The following is a 20,937-nucleotide window of genomic DNA, read 5'->3' as shown; positions in this document are numbered from 1 at the left end:
GGGAGGGCTGTGAGGGGGAGGCGGGAACGCGTTCTGGGAATTCGGAACGGCGGCAACAGCGAGCGAATCCCGGGATCGATCGGGCTGGAAAACACCGCTGAGATCATCGAGTCCGACCCGTAACCGAATATCGCCTCGTTAACCAGATCAGAATTTCGCGTCCGGTCGTTTCTTGGACACCTCCAAGCGCGGTGACTCTGCCACATCCCTGGGCCGCCCGTTCCAATGTCTAATGACCTTTACTGTGAAGAAATTTCTCCTGATGTCCAACCTAAACCTCCCCTGGCACAGCTTGAGGCCGTTTCCCCTTGTCCTGTCCCTTGTTCTCTGCGAGCAGAGCCCGACCCCCACCTGGCTCCAACCTCCTGTCCAGCAGTTGTAGAGAGTGAGAAGGTTCCCCCTGAGCCTCCTTTTCTACAGATTCAGTGCCCCCCCTCAGCTCCCTCATGCGCTCCTGGTGCTCCTGACATGCTCCGGCCCCTCGATGTCCTTCCTGAATTGAGGGACTCAGAACTGGACACAGTGCTCCTAACCAGTGCCCAGCATAGGGAGACAATCCCTTCCCTGGCCCTGCTGCCACACCATTCCTTGTCTGAGGAGGCTACAAAGATGCTGAATGATCTGGAGAGAGTCTTATAAGAAGGGACTGAGGTCACTTGGTTTGTTCAGCCTGTAGAAGAGAGACTGCGGTCAGACCTCATTGTGGTCGTCAACATCCTCCTGAGGGGCAGCACCAACCTCTGCTCTCTGTGACCAGGGACAGGACCTGAGGGAGCAGCTGGAGCTGTGCCAGGGGAGGTTTAGGTTGGATATTAGGAAAAGGTTCTTCCCCCAGAGGGTGCTGGGGCACTGCCCAGGCTCCCCAGGGAATGGGCACAGCCCGAGACTGCAGAGCTCCAGAAGTGTTTGGACAACCCTCCCAGGGATGCACAGAGGTGGGATTATTGGGGTGTTCTGTGAAAGGCCAGGATTTGGAATGGATGATCCTTGTGAATCCCTTCCACTCAGGATATTCTGTGATTCTGCACATTAAAGGCTGCAGCTCACTGTGTGTTTTCCTTCAGGGCTGTGCCAGCTGTTTCTGTCCTCATCCTCCCTGCCAGCCACATATTCCCACCCCACTGTGGGAATGAAAGCACGCTGCTTTTCATGGGACTACACACTGAATTGGGCCAACGAGCTGTTCTGGGTTAAAAATAGCCCTGCAAAAGAAAAAGTTTCATTTTATTCAGGGCAGTTCACTGACTGCATTACCGCAGAGGTCTGCAACAGGGAACAGCTTAAGTTTCACTGGTGCCACAGAGGAACCATGTGGGGGCATGCACAAATTAAGAATTATATTTGTGAGAATAAAGCAATATTTACCACTTTTAGATTGTTCTCCAAGATCTCTCAAATCCCAGAGTAATATGTCAGTGTGTATAGAATTCTGCTCCAGCTCTGCTCAGTTCTGTGAGCTTTCTTCCAGAAAGGAATGTGCTTTTTCAACTGTGTGGTCTCCCTGTGGCAGCACTTGCATAAACAATGTTAGAGCACAGCTGTCCCTGACTGTGAGGGTGCTGTGCTCTTCCCTGCCTCCCAATATCCTGCTTTTTTGTAGGGCCCTGTAGCTGTCTCCTGGATGGGATTCTGGCATTGTGTCAGATAACTAGGGTTGTATTAACCTTCACAATATCCCAGTGAGAAAATGTTCTGTCTTACAGGTGGAGAGCCTGTGGTTCATCAAATCCATCAGAAAACACCAGGTGCTTGATTTCAGCTCATCCAATGGCTTCACAAATTAACATCCTTCCTCTGCTGATCCCGTTCTCTCTCCAGATGGACTGGAGGTAGGAGCGAGCCATAATCCATTTGGAAGCCAGTCCCAGTTTCCGTGGTGATGTGTGGGGTTTGCTGGCCAGCTGCAGGAATAGCACACACACTGCCATGGGTTTTTCACAGGTTTGAAAAGCTGCAGATCCTTGCTGAGAGCCCAGGACGGCAGGAGAGTTAAACCATATCCACAGGAACACGTGTCCGTTCTGTTCAGTGTTCACAGACCACAAATAAACAAACAAACAAATCAACCAAGGCTTTATTAGGGCAAAATTCACCATTTTTCTGACTCCTGCCAGACCACTGCAAAAAATTCTCCATTTCACTGAGAGCCCACAGACTGTTCTTTTTTCCCCTCCCTTCCCAGACGGCATCTCCCGTTTTCAGCCGAACCCAAAACTGCAGGAATTGGTGTTTTCCATCAGGTTTTGGTTTTGGTTTTCGCTCACGTTGGGAATTCTGTTGCACGAGCTCCCTCTGGTGGTCAAAACCGGGAAACGAATAACGCTCCTGCCCTAAATCGCTCCTGTGGGTGTTTTTATGCTGGAATGATTTCATAGGATCATGGAATGGTTTGGGTTGGAACGGACCTCGTAGATCATCCAGTTCCAACCCCCAGCCATGGACAGGGACACCTTCCACTAGACCAGGTTGCTGAGAGCTCCACCCAACCTGGCCTTGATCACTTCCAGAGATGGGTTATCCACAGCTTCTCTTCTACAGTGACCTTCTCACCTTCATTACTTGTAAAAGCCTTTCCTTACTTAGTGTTTCTGATAATAACTGGTAGATTTTCCCAAATTTCTTTTTCCTCCCCTATTTAAACACTGAACCCCTCAGTAGTTTATTACCCTTGACCCATCATTGCTGCACAAAGACTACAACAAGGCAGAGTCCTTCTGCCCAAACCTGCTTCCTACAGGTTTGGAAACAATTAACATTTTAAGAGTTCAGGTGATCTTTCACAGGCAGAGGGGTTGCAGAGAGGAATGTGAAAGAAAACCAAAGCTCTGGGACAAAGTCTCAGAAAAACAAAACTAAATCAGCTTGTAATGCTGAAGAATTCACTGTTAATAACAAGATTCTGAAAGTAGTAAAATACTGTGAAAACATTGTATTCACCCACCTGGCAGTAAAAGCCCCACTGGTACGCAGGTTTGGTTTCCCTCTCCTGATTTTATTGTCCCTACCAGCTGGCCAGAGATTGTTTTTTCTTATGAAGCTCTAAAATTTTGGCAACGAGTCTAAAACCACAGTTATTAATCAGTAGAAAGTTTCTTGCTGAGTTCAATGAGTGAGTCTTGAAAAGGTGCCAGGCATCGAGGGCTGTAGTACAGCAATGTTCTGTCCAAGGTGACATTCAGGGATGTTAAAACAAAATAAGGAAACACCTGGGTTAGCCAAAGGTTCATCTGCTCTCTGCTGACAGCAGTGCAAGGTGACCTGGTGTCACATAACCCTGTCCCAGCAGTTCCTTGAAGGGTTTGGCTTTGTCAGGCTGGTCTAGATCACATGGCAATACTCTGTGTCCTGCTTAGAAAATTAAAACTAAAGGAGGAGAAGTTCCATCTCTTGCTTTCTTTTCCCTGTGACCTGAAGAAACAGCATTTCTGCCACAGAAATATTTCCTCTTGCAATTAGTTCAGACTCTGCTGCTCGCAGGAGGTGCCTGTGTCCTGTTTATTCCTTTTCTTCACCTCGTGCGTGGCTTCTGCCAGAACTGTTCACACCTGGCTTGGAAGTGTCACATGTGTCTGAAGTTCCTGCCAGGTGCTGCTGTGGAATGTCAGCACCAAATGCAGCACTTTCGGTGAAGTAAGGTGACATGAGCTATTGTGTAATGAGCTCTGTGTGAACACTTGACAATAAATAATCTTGGAGTGAGTGATGGGTAGAATGATCATTTGATCCCGCTGGATTTTGTGTAAGAGGAGGAGCCTTTACGCTGCCAGCTGAGAAATGTCTTTGTGACAAAGTCTAAATTTGAATTTTCCTGGGAAGTACCATCAACTCAGAGGGAAAGTGACGTACCACAGGGGATGGACTCGAGGGGGTTTATTTGTAAAATGTGCAGAAATAAGGCGTGGAGTAGCCTGAGCTGGAGGGAAGGGTCCTGCAGCTGGAGAAATAGTAGGAATTCTTAATGGTGTGATGATAACACCCAATGACAATGGGATATGGCTGTGTAGCCTGGCAGTTGTGGTGTGAAATAATGATGCCAAAACAGAAGCAACTCCTCAGCTACCACAGGGCTCTGGTCTGCTCTGTGTGCAGGAATGGAAATGATTAGTGTAATTAGGGGAATGAAGAACTTGTCTCATGGGAACGGGTAAAACCATGTGGTTTATTTAGGCCAAGAGGAGCCAGGGCTGCTCTCCTGGAACAGCCTGAACATCTTGGGACAGGGCAACAAAGAGAATAACTGAGCCACGGAACAATGGGACACAACACTGCAGAGAACTTCGAGCTGAGAATTAATTTGATTTTATCAAAGGTGTAACGTTCCGCTCGTAAGGAGGGGAGGGGGAAATGGAACATTAGAGTTCAGATAGTTTTTTTAAAAAAACCTCTTTCTAGCGACTTAGGTTCTGTGTTTGCCGCTCACTGTGTGCCTTCCCCCGGGTGGGGGTACGCGGGGACACGGCGGGGCCGCCCTCCCGCCCGCTGTAGCCGCGCTCGGCCCCGTCCCTGTGGCCGCTCTCCACCCTGAGCCCCTGGGCCCTCAATCGGCTCCGTCCGGCCCGGGATGTGCCGGGCTCGGGGGTGCGCTGGGCTCGGTGAACAGCGGGCGCAGGGGTGTGCAGAGGCTCGGGGAGGTTCGGGGGTGCACCGGGCTCGGGTGTGTTGGGCTTGGGGGTGTCCTGGGCTCGGTGGACGTCCGATTTGGGGTGCGCTGGGTCTCGGGGATGCTGGGCTCAGGGTGCGCTGGGTCTTGGGGGTGCATTAGATTCGGGGTGCGTTGGATTCGCGTGGCGCTGGGCTCCCGGGGTTCACCGCGCTCGAGATGCGTTGGGCTCAGGGGGTGCACTGGGCTCGGGGTGCGTTTGATGCAGGGTGTGCCGGGCTCAGCGGGTTCGCTCGGTCTCGGGGGTGCGTTGGATTCGGGCTGCCCCGGGCTGGGCGCAGCTGCGGGCGGCGCTCGGGGCCACTGCGCTCCGCCCGCCCGGCGCTCCTGGCCGCTCTCCGCGCTCGGTGCCGCCCCACCGCTCTGTGCCGCGCCGCGCTCGTCTCGCTGGCCGCGCTGGGCGGGCCTGGCGGAGCCATGGCGGCCGTGCGGGGCCTGCGGATCTCGGTGAAGGCGGAGGCGACCGCGACCACGGCGGAGCCGCGCGGCCCCGAGCCCGAGCCCATGGAGGTGGAAGAGGGCGAGCTGGAGACCATCCCTGTGAGGCGCTCGCTGCGGGAGCTCATCCCGGTGAGGGCCGAGAGGTGTGGGCTAGGAGGGCTGGGTCCGGCGGTTGGAGGTGTCCGAGCGCTGTGTGAGGGCTTTTGGGGGGGATTCTTGGGAAAAGCGGGGATGTGGGAGCGGGGACAAGGGGGGACTCGGGGGCGAGTCCTAAGGAAGCGGGCAGGATGTGCTTGCGAAGGAAATGAATAAAGGAGGCGGTGGAGAACAGGATTTGGGGTGCGGTGTTGGGGTGTAGAGGAGGTTGTGGGTAGGAGAGTGTACAGGGAATACCTGTGGGAGCAGGGAACAGGGGCTGACAGCGGGATAGCAGAACTGGGAGTGTGGGCTCTCATGAGCAAGGTTTGAGGGTTTTCTTCCCGATGTTTTTCTGCCCTTTTTCACTCTCGCTGATTGTTTCTGTACAAGTTTTAGTAGGATTAGATTTAACAACTAAAAATGGGTCAGAGTTCTAAAATCCTAAGTAATCTTTTGCTCTCAAAACTTGGGTGAAAATTGCTTTGGAAGCTTATCTTTAATTAGCTGGTCTCCCAAAGTGCTTGTGCTTCTACCCAACATGTGGCCTCAGAGACAGCACTGTGCTGTACTTCCTTGTGCTCCGTGAGTCAACCTCAGACAGTGGGGGTTTTCAACTTTAAAAATCATGTTTATTTTGCTTTTCTTTTTCTAGTAACTCGGAACATTTGGCAGCGTTAGAGGAACTTTGATGCTGTTACTAAGAAAAGCGGTTGGATTGTGTGTGTTCCTCCGTCTTTCTAAACTGAGACTAACCTACTTCTAGAAATGGTCCTTTAGCCAAAGTAATTATTGCAGCCCAAGTGTAAAGAACACGTTTACTCCTAAAGAAAGCAAGAGGTGTTTTTCCAGCTCCAAGCTTTTGCCAGCTGAGGGTGTCAGAATGAAGAGGTGCCATTTTACAGATGCAAACAATAGAGGGCACAGAACTGGTCCAGGGGCTGTGGTGTTTAGTCCCTCTCTGAATTCAGCAGTCCTGGTTGATGGACAGGAAACTTGTGATTTTTTCCCCCCATCATTCTCCATTTTTGCCCTCTATCAGTATTAAAACAGTAGTGTTTCACCTTGGTATTTGGAATTTGGGGTTGAAATAATGAAAGGAATAAAAAGTTACTTGTTTCATTGTGGATGTGGCTTGGTGTTCTCACTTTTTGAGATTAAAAGCTGCAAACTGACATTCCAGCAGTCAGGTAATCACTGTTAAATCTGCTCATGTTTTACAAGGAAATCATACCCAAACCCAGAATTGTGGAAGTCTTACTTGGGTAAAATACCTGATGACTTTCCCTGTATTGCTGAGAGAGTAAAAAGCTTGGCAGCAGCTGACATGGAAATTAAATTCTGTCAAAGGAAAGAATCGCTACAGTAAGGGAAGTTTGGTTCAGTTCATGTGCTTTTATTTTCACTGACATCAGAGAAAGTTATTGCTTGTGTGCCTGTCAGTCTGGGGATGTAGGAATCAAGGAAAAGGAGATCTGTTTCTTATAGAAGTGATCAGGTGTCTTTTTCAGTGTAACAAGTGTGTTGCTTTCAGTGCTCATTGAGATTTCATCCCCATTTTGCTTTGTTTCAGGACACCAGTAGGAGATATGAGAACAAAGCTGGAAGTTTCATTACTGGAATAGATGTAACCTCCAAGGTAATTTTTGTGCTATGGCTCTTCAACATTTTGTCATTTTTACCACTGAGAGGTGGAACCATTTCATTTCTTTTTTCCCCAACATGCACAAAGGCTTAGCCTGCTGTTCAGGCAGCTGGCATGAATCACAGTGTGTGTTCCAAAGATCCAAAAACCTATAATGCTTCCTAATAAAATCTGGAGAACAAGGAGCTTCGCAGTCAGTTTCCAAAATTGCACAAGTTCCAGGCAGGCTGTTGCTCATGAGCTGTATAAGAGGAGCCTGAATTGCCAGTCCAAAAAAGTTCTCTAGAGCCAGCTCTCCAGTGTTAAATTCCTGCTCAGAGAAACAAATTCACACTTTTGTATATATTTAAAAAACACATAGGGAAAAATCTCTATAATATTAAAAAATGAATTTTGCCTGTGGTAGAAATACTTCTTTTAAAAGAGTTTTTTTTTTTTAATTGTTAGTAAGGAATAGATAGTGTTCCCATTCCATCATGGAGTCTGTGTTGTCCAAGACACCTTGTTTTCCATGCATCCTGATTCCCATTCCTGGACCTGCACAAAAACTGTTCTGTGGCACAGAAATATTTTGGTGAACTACTTCTACATTCTGAAACCTACAGGTCTCTTCAGAATTAATAAAATTATTAATTGTTGCTGTCTGGTAGATTTTAAGTATCCTCAGTGCAGCTTGTTGAGGGTGCTCCTGATTCCTGTTTTGGATTATTTTGCAGGAAGCAATTGAGAAGAAGGAACAAAGAGCCAAACGCTTTCATTTTCGGGCCGAGGTGAATCTCGCCCAGAGGAATGTGGCCCTGGATCGGGACATGATGAAGAAAGGTAAAAGATCCCTTTGTTTACTTCCTCACAGTGTCTTGACTTGATTTATCTTGCAATATGTTCTGCATTCCCAGAGGTTTTTCCAGATTACTGCCAAAAGGAATCACTTTGGGGTTTTTCCACCTTTTCATTTGTTCGTCATTACTTTTTAACCTATTTGACACTTACCAGTTCACTCCTTGTTCTACCAACCCCAGGATAAAGAAAACACTTTCTGTGTGCTTTATTTACTAGTGCTACATGCCTAAGATTCATCTTGTGGATCAGTGCTGCTTTAAGAATCCTTAAATGCTTTGTAAAAGCCCTGGAGCACTGTGTGGGTACATGTGGAGGACTCTGTGTCCTGTGCACAGGGAGATCAGACTCTGTGCTGTACACACAGTGAAGCTGCACTGATGGCAAGCTGGAACAGAAGCCAGGAGATGTGTGCACAACAGATTGGTGCTTTTGGCACCCAGTTAGTTCTCAAGGCTTTTTTTTCCAACTGGCAGCTTGGACCTGCTAAGCTGTGGCTTGTAACAGCTCCCCATCAGGTGATAGAAGTGGAAGTGCTTTGTACAGTACCTTGTTTTGTTCTGGCTCTTTAGTACTTAATGATAGCACTTTGGCAGTGTTCAAAGAGAAAAAGAGTGTTTTTCAAGCTGTTTGGTTGCTGTGCAGTCTCTGTATCTACCAGTGCTTGTATCCTCTCTTAATTCTCAATTTATTGAAGTTTTGCATTGTGGAAGAATAAATTAAGTTATGGTCTGTGTCATGCTTCACTTCAATTAGTTCCTCTTTAGTTTATTTAAAGGTTATAAACCCATATGTTACTAATCTGAAAGCTTGGAATAAGTACCAGTTTTGTGTCTTCTCCTCTTTATAGCAATTCCTAAAGTAAGACTCGACACCATTTACATTTGTGGAGTGGATGAGATGAGTACCCAGGACATCTTTGCCTATTTCAAAGAGTATCCTCCTGCTCATATTGAGTGGCTGGATGACACCTCATGTAAGTAAACAGAGTGTTTGTAATTCTTACTCTATTTTTAAAATACTGGTCATAGCTGTACCTCTAAGTGGAAAAAGAAAAAAGTCTAAAATTATGTGCTGCTTCCACCTTGACATAGTTTATCTGAGAGAAGGTGATTGAGCCCTGCAGTTGGGCAGGTTGGGATGGTTTTATGTGGTGGAGGAGGAGGAGACCTGTTGCCATATTTGTGTAGTGCATGCTCCAGGAGAAATGGGTGGGCGGAAGGAGGTGGCAGCGGGATGTGATTTCCAGAGATTGGAAAAGGAATGTAGGTGCACATGGCAAGGGCTGTTTTGGGGAGTGAGATTGCCAGCAAGATCAAAGGTGATTGAGAGTTTCCTCACTGATACTGAAGGACGTAGAAGAGCTTTTTGCTCCAGCTGGGTGATGGATCATGGAACTGGAATACTCTGAGATTGTCACGTGGTTACAAACCTTGTGCCTGAAATAATAGAAAAAGAAATAGGAGCCAGTGCAGGTTTTCCAAATTGCTGGAAACTTAGTGACAAGCATGGCTAAAAGCTGAGAATCAGTAGCTTCATTCTCTGGAGTGACCCTGAAGAAATTATGCAAGACAAGATAGATGGTGTTCTACAAAATACTGGTAACCTTGAAGTCACTGTGTGTGACAGCTTGAAGTACTGGCACAAGCTGATAGAAAATTTGAAACCCAATGAGCCCTGGGTGGGTAATTGCAATACAGAGCTGCTGGATGGACCTGTGCTGATGCATGAGCTTGGAAATGCACAGCTTAACTCTGTATCTGAGGCTTCATTTCTAAGATTGTCTGTTTGTTTTTTCTTATATGCTACACGAGTAAATTAATGTGAAAATTAAGGCTTCAGGGTTGTAATAATACCCAGTTATAGTTATTACACATATTTTTTAATGGTGAATTTTCATGCTGTGTCTGAGTTACCATGTCAGCTACACTTGGTGAAAATAGCAAGAAAAAGCTTTTTCTTTTCAGCACAGCTTTGCACCATGGCAAAAACTTCAGTGATCCCAACTGAATGACATCTTAAGGTGACTTAGTGCAAAGGTGAATTTAGTGTTCTGTGCTTCAAACTGATGAACGTGAAATGATAAAAGTTTTGAAAATTTTGAGATGGTAGACTGGAAAATGAAGTAAATTTATTAACCAGTCATTGAAGTTAATATCTGGGTGTTCTTCACCTTGTCATTCTTGTCTGAGTAATTTAAGAGAGAATCTCTTACTTTGGGTCACTGTACAGTTTTCTTGATATCTGAATCCACTCTGCTTACCAGCAGAACAGACACATTTGCTGCTGTATTTGCACTAAGTGCAGAAAGCTTTTGTTCAAATCTTGTTTCTAAGCAGTTTTAGCTCTTTCAACATCTATGAAACGCTTTTCATTGGCCTAATAAGTTATATTTTAGTACCATCTGCTGATACTTGAGGCACATCCTGAATGATATTGCTAACCTGTGTACTCTATAATCTGTGCAAAGGGCTTGAGCAGTCTCCTATTTCCCCGTATTTTCCCACTTTTTGGAAAAGATGGACAGAACTCTGCAGTGAAGTCCAAGGTTCTGTTAAGTTGCCAAAGGGGAAAAAAAAATCCAGGCTTCATTCCTGCCCCCTGCTGCTCCCATAATCACATTTGTGTGGGAACACATGGATACACTGACCCCGATCCAGTGCCCTGCTTTGCTGTGCTTAGGAAGCCTCTAAAATCTACGGTTGTGCATTTTAGTGATTTTTGGGGTTTTGATCAGCTCTTGTGTTTTTTAACAAGCTGAAAATGGCGTGTCCTCCAGCTTATCAGGTGTGTTGAAGAATATAACTTTCCCTGCAAGAGATCTAATGGCTTTTCTGTCATTCCTGAATTTTTGCCACTCATTTCCCTCCAGCAAGGCAGGGGAGATGTGACTGCTCAATGACACAAACTACATTTGGGTTTTGTGTGTGTTTCTGTCTGTCACAGGTAATGTGGTCTGGCTTGATGAAGTGACAGCAACACGGGCTCTAATAAATATGAGCTCCCTGCCTGATCAGGAGAAAGCAAAGAGCAGAGAAAACAATGAAGAGAAGACAGCTGAAAAAACCAAGAAAGGTAGATTGAGATACACAAATACAGACATCATCTCATTAAATCAATGAAACTTTAAACTTGTGCTGGGGTATTGCATAACCTAAATTACTGAAGGAGCTTCTATCATATAGTTTCAGGTAAATGTATTCTGCCACTTTAAAAAAGGCTTTCATCTTGGAAACCTTTTGAAGAAGCTGCTTCTTAAAAGGTGGGTTGGAGCTAGACCAAAAGCAGTAATTCAGTCGATACTAAACGTGTTAGATGAGGGTGATACTGAGAGCTGGTATTTATAGTGGGACACGGTGCACAGAAATAGCTCTGTGTGATGTGCCTACAAAGGCAGGCAAAGTGGGCAAAAAGCAGGTGTGAGAAAACGGCCTATTTTTGAAATGCCACAGCTAATTCCCTTTCTGATGCACCACCATCCTTCAAGTACATCCCTCACACCAGCGTGACAGTGCATCACTTTACCAGGGTGTGTATCAGCTCTAAATTTGGCTGTTATCCTTTTAAGAAAGAAGTTATTAAAAAGTTGGGTATAAAAGAGCAGAGCAGCAAAAGTACATCTCAGTGTCGTGATAAGTCTGGTACCTGACTGCCTTGATTGTAAATTTATTTTCCTTTTTTGTGTGGAAGTTTAAAACTGCAGTTTGCTACCTGAGGACTGTTTTGCTCTTAGGCTGCTGTGAGTGCTGTGGTTGCAGGTGCTCTATCACATGATACACAAAAAGATGTTACATTTATTAGCTTTTCCATAGATTTTCCCTAAAAATGCTATTTATGACCTAAATGCAAGTAGCATTCTTGTTAATCTCTCTGTTAGATATCTGCAGTGCTTCCAAAAGCCTTTATGGGAAATTTGGTGTTTAAGGCTTTGTTAAACTTACGGAGTCTTCTAATTCACCCCCTTTTCAAGTTGCTTTTCTCCACAAAGCAGTGACTCCTCAACCATCCACATGACTTTAGTTTTGCCAAATGTTGATAAAGCTTCAAGTAAGACTTGTTATGAAGTTTTTGTAGATTAGGGACATTGCTTAAATGGAGCATAAATATATGTATTTAATCCTGCTTGCTATGAATTGCATCTTATATTATCATTACACCACATCTGAAAATAAGAACTGTCATCTGAATTACTCCTGTTCGTCTGGAAAAGTGGGATAGTAGAGAAAGTACAGACTGTTCAATTACATCTTAAGGTGTGAGATGCATACAGATACCCTGGAGTCATCTGGCTTGGTTACATTCCTTTTTTTAGACAGGAATTTCAGGGCTATTTAGACATTTAGGGATGCAAAAGATTGGTCTTTGCTATGAGAAGCTTCCAATTTGTGAGGGAGAAAAATGCATGAATACTCTCCCTGATAGAACTTAATTATTCAGGTTTGAACCTGCGTAATTTGTTTACTTAAATTCTCTCTTTGGTTTCAGTTTGGTTAATTGTGCTGTATTGTTTTCACTTAGGAATATTTTCAGGATCTTTAGAACAGCTGTCACTCTTTATTTTAAGTTTTTAAATTTATTGTTGGATGAGATCTAAGATAAGGAACTCTGAAATATAAAAGAGGGTTTTTTAATCTCAGGCCTATGAAATACTTTGAGATCTTTGCAAATGAAATTGGCGTATCACACTTTATAGCTGTCCACAGTCATTACTTTTTTACAATATTTTATTTCCTGGGGACTTCAGAAAAAAAATCAGCATGAATTTTCTTACACTGAGCTAAAAAGAACTCTGAAAAATTAAATCAGAAGCTGAAAAATCAAAGCAGCTCACACTTTTAGCAGTTCTGGAAGCATTCACTTCTTTATTAGTTATTTCACAGTAAAATTAAGTCACTAAGGTTGTTTCTTTTCCTTTCTACTGCTCTCTCTAAGCTTTTGATTAATAACCTGTTTTACACTGTTAGTATTGGATATTTGTAGGCACTTTAAAAGGGAAGGCTTTTATGTGCCTTCAGTGTCTTGGCCTTGCTGATCTCTGACAGGCAGTGCAGTTGCATTTGCTTTCAAAGAATTCAGTTAATGATGCACACGTGCTGCTGCAGGCACAGGGCTCTGAATTTCACTGTGCTCTGTGTGCTCCACTTTTCCATAGGCATTCACTGCTTTGATTAATTCCTAGGCTGCACAGGAGAAAGGAAAACACCTTCAGGCTGATCTCAGACAATGTAGGTAATCATAAATCAAATGAGACTGACACACTAAAATGGAGCTTGTTTTTGGTTTTTTTTGTTCCCCAATTATTTTCCTTAGAAAAACAGGAGGAAAGCTCTGATGATGAGACAGAAGAAGGCGAGGTTGAGGATGACAATCCCAGTGATGTGGAGGTCAGTACAGAGGGAAAATGGAAACTCTGCTATGGAAGTTTTGCTCTGGCTGGTGTGAAGTTTTCACAGCATTTTAGGTTGATACTTGCAATTCACGATTTAATTATCAAAATAAATTAGGTGGGGAGTGAGAGGGTGTGCTGGTGGTGATAATCCCAATGTAAAGTGCTTTGTGAAAATAGATTTTGGGGAGTTTTAAGAGTGAGCCTGGCTTCTCTTTTTCTGCTGAGAGGAGGCAGTGAAAGAACAAAAACGGAAAGCAACGACCTTTCAGCAGGGAAAGTGCTTAGAGACCAATGGGATTTAGGCTGCCCATGGATCTGTGGGAATCAGCACACACATTGATGTCCTGGGAGCAATTTAATCTTCACTGGCTGAGTGTATAATAGGTGTGATTAGGATTTCCTTTAGGAATGGCTCAGTGAACACTCCTACATCATGAGAGTCTGAATTGTAGTTTCTATAAAGCAGCTATAAATGAAAAAGAAAGGTTTTTAATCATTGTGTGAGGGCATGAGAACCTGTTAATAAAATCATTTAGAGTGAGGGTATGAGAACCTGTTAATAAAATCATTTAGATATGAAATGGAAAAAAAATAATTTTTTTCTGTGTCCAAGTTGTGCTATTTATTTTCTGCATTTCAGTCAGTAATGTAGAGTCATTTGACAACTACTGGATTTAATAATCTGAGTTAATGTTATAGAGCAAGAGAAGGAAATAGTTTAAATTTTCAGGACAATTTACATTAAAAATTAACTGTGGCTTGTCAAGAAAAAAAACCAGAGCTCATTTGAACATCATTTGAAAAGTGACTTTCTTAATAACCACTTGATTGCTTCTCTGTAAGCAATCCATTTTTGTTCAACAGTCATTTTATTTTTGAGTCCAAAATACCTTTTTTGCCCCCAAAGTTGGATGCCCTCTCCCAAGTAGAAGAGGATTCTCTCCTGCGTAATGACCTTCGCCCTGCCAATAAACTGGCTAAAGGAAACAAGCTATTCATGAGGTTTGCTACCAAAGGTAAATGACCACCTTAACAAGCACACTGAATTAATTGCTTGTTGTAGTTTTATCTGTTGATTAATTAATGACTCAAAGTACCTACTTCTTATTTAAAAGAGTTATTTTTTTTGCTAATTGTTAGGTGTTAAGATTTTGCCATAAATCCACATTTTGTATGTCAGTTAAATCCACTTGGAGTTGTATGACAGTTACTGTACCTGAGAATTGTATTTTGGGCTCAGGGCATTCCTCCCAATTCCATGGAATAGGTTTTATGATGCCTTTTTCCAGAAGTAAATTCCACATTTTATAAATATGGATGTAACTTGAGATGCCGACGAGGGATTAGTGGAAATTGTTGCTAAATACTCGTTTTATTTATGAGTAAAATGAAAATCCATATAATTTGTGGACCATGCAGGAAATGGCACATTCATAAAGAGAAGAAAGGTGATGAGGAAGGTGAGTGGAGCCTCCAGCAGTGACAGGGGGATGTAGTGCTCTGTTAAGCTTATCTGTAGAAACCCAGTCTCCTGGAATTCAGTTTCTAGACACAAATAAAACTGTGGTGGTAGGAGAAATTCCAGAGGTGTCAGCAAAATTGAATCCTTTGTGGAGGAGGGTGAATTAATGCTTATTTTAAGGCATACTCAGTCTCACTCTCTGTGTCTTTGGTTATTTATTTTTATGCTGTGATGCAAGTTATATTCTGAGAGGGAAAAATTCCTATAATTTCTGTTTTTTGCAGATGACAAAAAGGAGCTGGGAGCTGCAAGGAGAAGCCAGTATTACATGAAATATGGCAATCCAAATTATGGAGGCATGAAAGGAATTCTTAGCAATTCTTGGTGAGTGTTGGACAGAGGAATTGGAACACTGCAGGTAATTGGACAAGCTAATCTGAAACTGTTCTAATTTGTGGATTTTCTTTCTATTTGGTTTGTGTAGATGCTTCAGTGTAAATAATGTTTTTGCAGTGTGAGTGTAAAATAAAGTTTCAAAACATTCAGACCAGATCTCTGACATAAATGTTTGTCTGCTGTTAAAGTAGGTGATAATTGCATTTCCTTAATCCAGGATTTAGGGCTTAATAAATGAACCAGAATTCCCATGACAGGAATGTCATCCCCTCTCTGGTCTTCCAGGAAAAGAAGGTACCATTCCCGTCGAATCCATCGGGATGTGATCAAGAAGAGGACACTGATTGGGGACGATGTTGGCCTGACTCCTCCCTATAAACATCGGCATTCAGGTAACTGGTGGCACTGGGACAGCCCTGTGGGGACACTGGGACATGGAGGGCTGGGCAGGAGTTTCAGCAGTGCTTCACCAATCCCCTGGGATGTGTGGAAGTTTTCTTAAAAAAATCAATAAATCTGAATCCATTTTGAAAGTTTACAGGAAGTTCCTGAGGCAGAAACTCCATGCTGCTCCTTGCTTCCCAAAATAGCTGCTGCATTTTATGTGACATTTTTCTTGTACAAATTTAGGGCATGGGGACTGTAGCATCAAAGGCCAAAAGAAGGGCTGAATGACTTCTTCAGACTTCTTGGCAATTTGTCATACTTGCTAAGTCAATTCTTGCAGTCTATGGAAAGCAATCCCTAGATGTAGAACAACAGAGATTAGAAAATTCTATTAATTAGGCTCGAATATCTTCATCTACTGCCTAAAGCAGAAAAATAATGGCTGTAAAAATCTGACATGTGTGATTGGCCTGTTAAAAATACAGCCTGGATGTTTCAAATCTCATGGAAAATTGTCCATGTTGGTCATGTAGTGCTGTCTGCAGAGATGTCTGAGTGCTGGTGATGACTAAATTGAAGTTGTTTCTATTTAAATCAGTGTCTGTGATGAATTCATAATAATGACACCTGTGTCCTTTTTGGCATTGCTGCTTGCAGCACTTGAAAGGATTTTTGCAGAGCCAGCAGCTAGCACATTAAGCCCTGTAAGATCCATCCTAGGAATTGTGCTGAGCTCAGGAAGGAAGAACTGCACCTTCTACAAGAGGCAGTTGTACTTCAGTGACTGTCCAGCTTTGTGCTTGGCCAGGCCTCTGAGGTAGTGAACACCAGGGATGCTTTGTCCTGTGCCAGTTTTATTACACTTATTGATTCCACTTAAAATATTTGGCAAAATATTCTCTCTAAGAAGAGTGAACTACTTAAAGAACTACAGACTGAGATCATTAATTACAGCGAGGTGGGGGGGTATTTGTCTTGGTTTTCAAGCTAGAATTCAGTTGATCAGAATGAGTTTGTTTTGCTGCAGGCTTGGTAAATGTTCCTGAAGAGCCCATTGAGGAGGAAGAGGAGGAGGAGGAAGATCAGGATATGGATGAAGATGACCGAGTGGTGGTGGAGTACCGGGATGAGCTGCAGGCTTTCAAGCAGTCCCGGGAGCGCAGCGCCGCAAGGAGATCCAGTGCCAGCACCTCTGACTCTGATGAGATGGACTACGACCTGGAACTGAAAATGATATCCACCCCCTCGCCCAAAAAAAGCATGAAGATGACCATGTATGCAGATGAGGTGGAGTCACAGCTGAAAAATATTAGGTAAAAGTTTCTTAGTCTTTAAAAGTAGCGGTGAAAAGGCATTCCTGGTTTTAGTGACAGAGCTGTCAAAGCTTGAAGACAAACTTGAAACTGTTTTTCACTTCTTAATATAATTTTGTAGTAGATAGTCTAAAAATAAATACAGAAACCAGGCTTTTAATAGAATTAACATTTTTTAAATACAGCCTTTATGCAGATCTCTCTATCCTTGCTTATTAATAATAATGAAACTTGAAGTAGAATCAATAGAAATTTATGCAAACAACCACAATTAACTTCTTGCATTTCATAGCTAGGTCAGGGAGAAATAGCTTCTCCTTCTGTTTCCTCTTTGCCCTTTGCTCTTTTTCTCAGAAAGAAAAATAACCCTTAAGTGTTGATGACAAAAAGGAATTTATGTTCATTATGGGCTTACTAACCAAAATTATATATATTGGAGATTAATACAATAACTTTACCATGTGTGCCTTCAGTAGGGTGGTTATACTCATAATGTCACCAGTTTTGAGGCTACTTACCTGCTTTGAGTTTTGACCCAGAGGGCACAGCCTTAAGGGAGGCAAACTTGCCTTGAAATGGATACTGAAGTATTAATGGGATTATCATTAAATTTAAGATTCTGGCTTGAACAGCTTCTAAGCAATATTTTTACCTCTGTTTCTCAGGAGAGAAATCCTGCTATTATTATTTTCTGGCATGTAATTTTCTAGACAAGAAGGCTTAAGAGCTATACTAGATTTAATTTTATTTAGGAGACATCAAATCTATGATTTCTTTTAGGAATTCCATGCGGGCAGATAGCATAGCCACCAGCAACATCAAAAACAGGATTGGCAGCAAAGGATCCTTGGAGAAAGTTGCAGATGTGAGGCTTTTGTTGGAAGAGAAACGTCAGAATAGCACTGGGCCACGGAAGCCAAACAGCACTGTCAAATCAGGTAATTTCATCACTCATTGTTGGGCAGAATTGTCACTAAAATACATTTCTTTCACATCTGTGCTCCACTGCAGATAAACTCTGCATTCACACAGCTTTTCCACAGGAAGAGATTGAGTTGGGAATTGCTTTGGGGAAAAAATCAAGCACATTTTAGCAAAAGCTTTTTTAGTGATGTTTATTTCTATCCATTTTCTTTGCCTGTGCCTATTTCCCCCCCTTTGTCCTTTTTGATTTGCTCCCTCCTTGAGGCAGAGATTCTCTACAACTCCAAAACAGCACACAGGGAAGGTCATGCACAAAATCAAATGTGAAACACTGACTACGCTTCCATAAAAGAATGTATTAAATGAATATAGATGTTTTTGCAATTGGCAGGGTTTATTTCTGAGCTGAAATTACTTTTTTCTTTGACTTAAATGTGTATAATTTCAGCTGCTTCTGACATAGGTAATATTACCTGACTGATAAGTGAAAAATACCTTTTTGTATCAATGAAATATCAATTATGTTTGTATATTTTACATTTTGGACCTCTGACAAGTTGACACATGGTCCTAAAATTCCCTTTGCCTTCACATTTTTTCTGGACCCCCCCTGTAAGATTGGGAACATCCAGCTAAGCCAGGCAAACTTCAGAATACAAAATTCACATCAAGGGTTAAGTATCAATATGTTTAAGATTCTTTCTATTTTATTCTGCCAAATACCAAGCAGTGTTAGAATTCTAAATCAAGGTATCTGTTACCTGAAAGGCATTGTTTAAGGCAGACCAATTTTCATGGAATTTTACCTCCTGCTGGATATTTACGCACTGAGCTGCTACACCAGAAATGCAGCAAGCCATGGGATAACTTAGGTTTTTATCTTTTGGAAAGAACACAACTTGAAAAAGTTAAGTGTCAGATTTATTGCCAAAAATGAAATGAAATCTGGATAAATTGTATTGCAGAAATTGCCAGGAAATCTGAGTATGAAAGACTTAAATGAAAAGACTAAAAAGATAAAAAGAGAGAATCTCTCTAATTTTAATAGTGAATGAGCATAAACTGAGCTGGCAGAGGTAGAGTAAATGCAACATTATTTTTTTTTGTCATTTTAATTATTGAAAATATCCTCAGATGTGAGGCAAAGACTGGGAAAAAGGCCACACTCTCCAGAAATCAAACCTCCAAGCAGTACCTGTGCTCCTCGTCGCGAACCAATCTCAGATGTGCACAGCAGGCTGGGAATCCCCAAGCAAGATGTAAAAGGCCTCTACTCTGACACCAGAGAGAAGAAATCAGGTTAGTTCTGTGCAGAAAATGTTCTGCAATTCCTTTGGCTTTGGAGCCTAAGAGAAATTCCAGCAGAAAGCCATGAGGGGAGTGAAGCTGAATGAAATTCAGGATAAATTAGCAAATGTTTGTTCAGAGCTTTGAAATCTAAATACATGTAGGGAGAAGCTGGGGGGTTTTGTGAGCAGTATTTTTATGGAGGTGTGTTGAAAATCAAGGACTGCTTCAAAACTGTGGGCACCAAAACAACTGTCAGGAATGCTGGGGCACTTCAGGTGTGAATTAAGCATCCTCTGGAAAGGGGGAACAGTGAACCAGATTTCCCTGAGCCTCCTGTAGCTTAATTTCAACTGCTCTTCAAAGCATCATCAGTTCCATGCCAAATATTAAGGTGGGAGGAATATGAAGGGTTTGAAGAGATGCAGTGAATTTAAGAACTGGTTCCTTGACTTCTTCCTCTCAGTCCTGTCTGGTTTATTAAAAACAGATGTTTGTTTTTCATTTGCTTAGGTAATTTATGGACCAGATTGGGATCTGCTCCAAAGACACAGGAAAAGACTCCAGAGAAACCTGAAAACTCTGTGGCATCTCCAGAGGAAGATGACTCAGAGCTGCAGAGGGTTTGGGGGGCTCTCATTAAGGAAAAAGAACAGTCCAGGCAAAAAAAGAGTCGCTTGGATCATTTACCCTCCCTACAAATCGAGATCAGCCGGGAAAGCAGCTCTGGCTCAGACTCTGAATCATGACTGGTTTCACAGCCTGATGCTCAAGGGGTGACTCTGCAGCGTGGCAGGATTCCCTTTGCCCAAAAGCTGGACACTGGCAAAGACTCTGCAGTGAAAGTTCCAGAAGTGTCTCTGTTCCTTTTCTACAAAAAGAGAGGCATAAACCACTTGAAACATAAAGCAATGACATTTGTCTGGAGTCTGTGGCTGGCCCTGTGCTGTGCAGGGCATTGTCATCTATGTTTATGACAGCAAACCTGTAGTGAATTGTAGCAAAACATTTTCACCCCCGAGCTTTGAACTTAAAAGATGAGGCAGAAATGCTCTGTATTTTTAAGGAGACCTTTTCTGTTCTTAGTATTTTCATCATGGAGGCTTTTAACAAAATGTTTTACACACTTCATCCAAAGAACAGGGCATTTCATGATCCAGATCATTGCCTTGCCCTTCTGGCTCTTACCAGCACTTTTCCTTTCCTCTTGAAGTAATAACAATAAAGCTTCCTGGGTGGGCAGCCAGCAAGGATAAAGCATGAAGGGATTGATTACCACATTCCCTTCCTCCAACACACTGAATGTAAATCCAAGTTACACATTTTAATACAGTTCAATTCCATATAGTTACCCCAGTGGCACCACCAGAATCCAAGGAATCCACTCATTTATTTTGGTGATGCCACATTCTGCTGTAGCAGGGATTGAGATGTTCAAGACTGCCAAGTTGGATGTTTGAGAACTCTGTAAATCCCTGAGGGTTTGCGGGTTTTTTTTGCTGTTGTTCCATGAGGAGAGATTATATTCCTTTCATTCCACCTGGATTATGTTCCGAAGCAATCCAACAGCTGGAAAGCATTTTTATATTTGTGAGAATCTTCCTGTTGGCCACAGTGAAAGCTCTAGTGGTGGTCTCCTCTGTGCTGTTGTTACCTATCTATATATAAGTGAAAGAGAAAAGGAAAACTTTAGGATCACTGTCTCCTGTCAATATTTTGGATGTTCTTCCTGTGTAGTGGATGTGGACATGGGTGACTTGTTACATTCAGCTTTTTTACCTGCACATTTTCACCCCTCCCTAGGTAGTAAAAGGGTTTGATCAGTGTGCAACTGCTGTTTTTTTTTCATGTTGCCTGTGGCATTTCTTTTGGTTGCCAGTAATTCTGAGTGAGGAATAATGCAGCACATTACATTCAGGTAAACAACAGGTAGCAAAACCATTTTAACAGTCTGAAATTTGTTTGCATTGTCCCTGTTCCTTGGTTCTGTCAGTCCAAAATGTTTATGAACCTCTCTTTCCATTTCTGCTTTTTAACAAGCAAATGTTTCCTTTTTTTTTT

General features: G+C 42.9%; 1 protein-coding gene and 1 long non-coding RNA gene across 2 annotated transcripts; both read left to right on the top strand.

The window, feature by feature from the left end:
* The first annotated feature begins 27 nt into the window (after window positions 1–27).
* LOC121663637 lies at window positions 28–2,062 on the top strand. The gene is made up of 3 exons (XR_006015705.1): window positions 28–191; window positions 1,704–1,829; window positions 1,942–2,062. It is a non-coding gene; the product is annotated as an uncharacterized LOC121663637 (long non-coding RNA).
* A 2,984-nt stretch (window positions 2,063–5,046) lies between these two features.
* Window positions 5,047–20,568, top strand: NCBP3 (nuclear cap binding subunit 3). The gene is made up of 13 exons (XM_042026103.1): window positions 5,047–5,230; window positions 6,810–6,875; window positions 7,598–7,703; window positions 8,569–8,694; window positions 10,665–10,793; window positions 13,029–13,102; window positions 14,015–14,123; window positions 14,854–14,953; window positions 15,251–15,357; window positions 16,380–16,665; window positions 17,446–17,603; window positions 18,724–18,888; window positions 19,390–20,568. The coding sequence occupies exons 1-13, from the start codon at window positions 5,078–5,080 to the stop codon at window positions 19,623–19,625; spliced, it is 1,815 nt and encodes a 604-aa protein (XP_041882037.1). The 5' UTR covers window positions 5,047–5,077; the 3' UTR covers window positions 19,626–20,568.
* Window positions 20,569–20,937: the final 369 nt, after the last annotated feature.

This window comes from Corvus kubaryi, unplaced genomic scaffold (genome assembly GCF_017639235.1).
Source record: "Corvus kubaryi isolate FWS band 111438036 unplaced genomic scaffold, C.kubaryi_AGA036_p1.0 37284, whole genome shotgun sequence".
Classification (NCBI taxonomy): Eukaryota; Metazoa; Chordata; class Aves; order Passeriformes; family Corvidae; genus Corvus; species Corvus kubaryi.
Note: the sequence above shows the minus strand (reverse complement) of the source record. Positions and strands in the feature narration are given on the sequence as shown.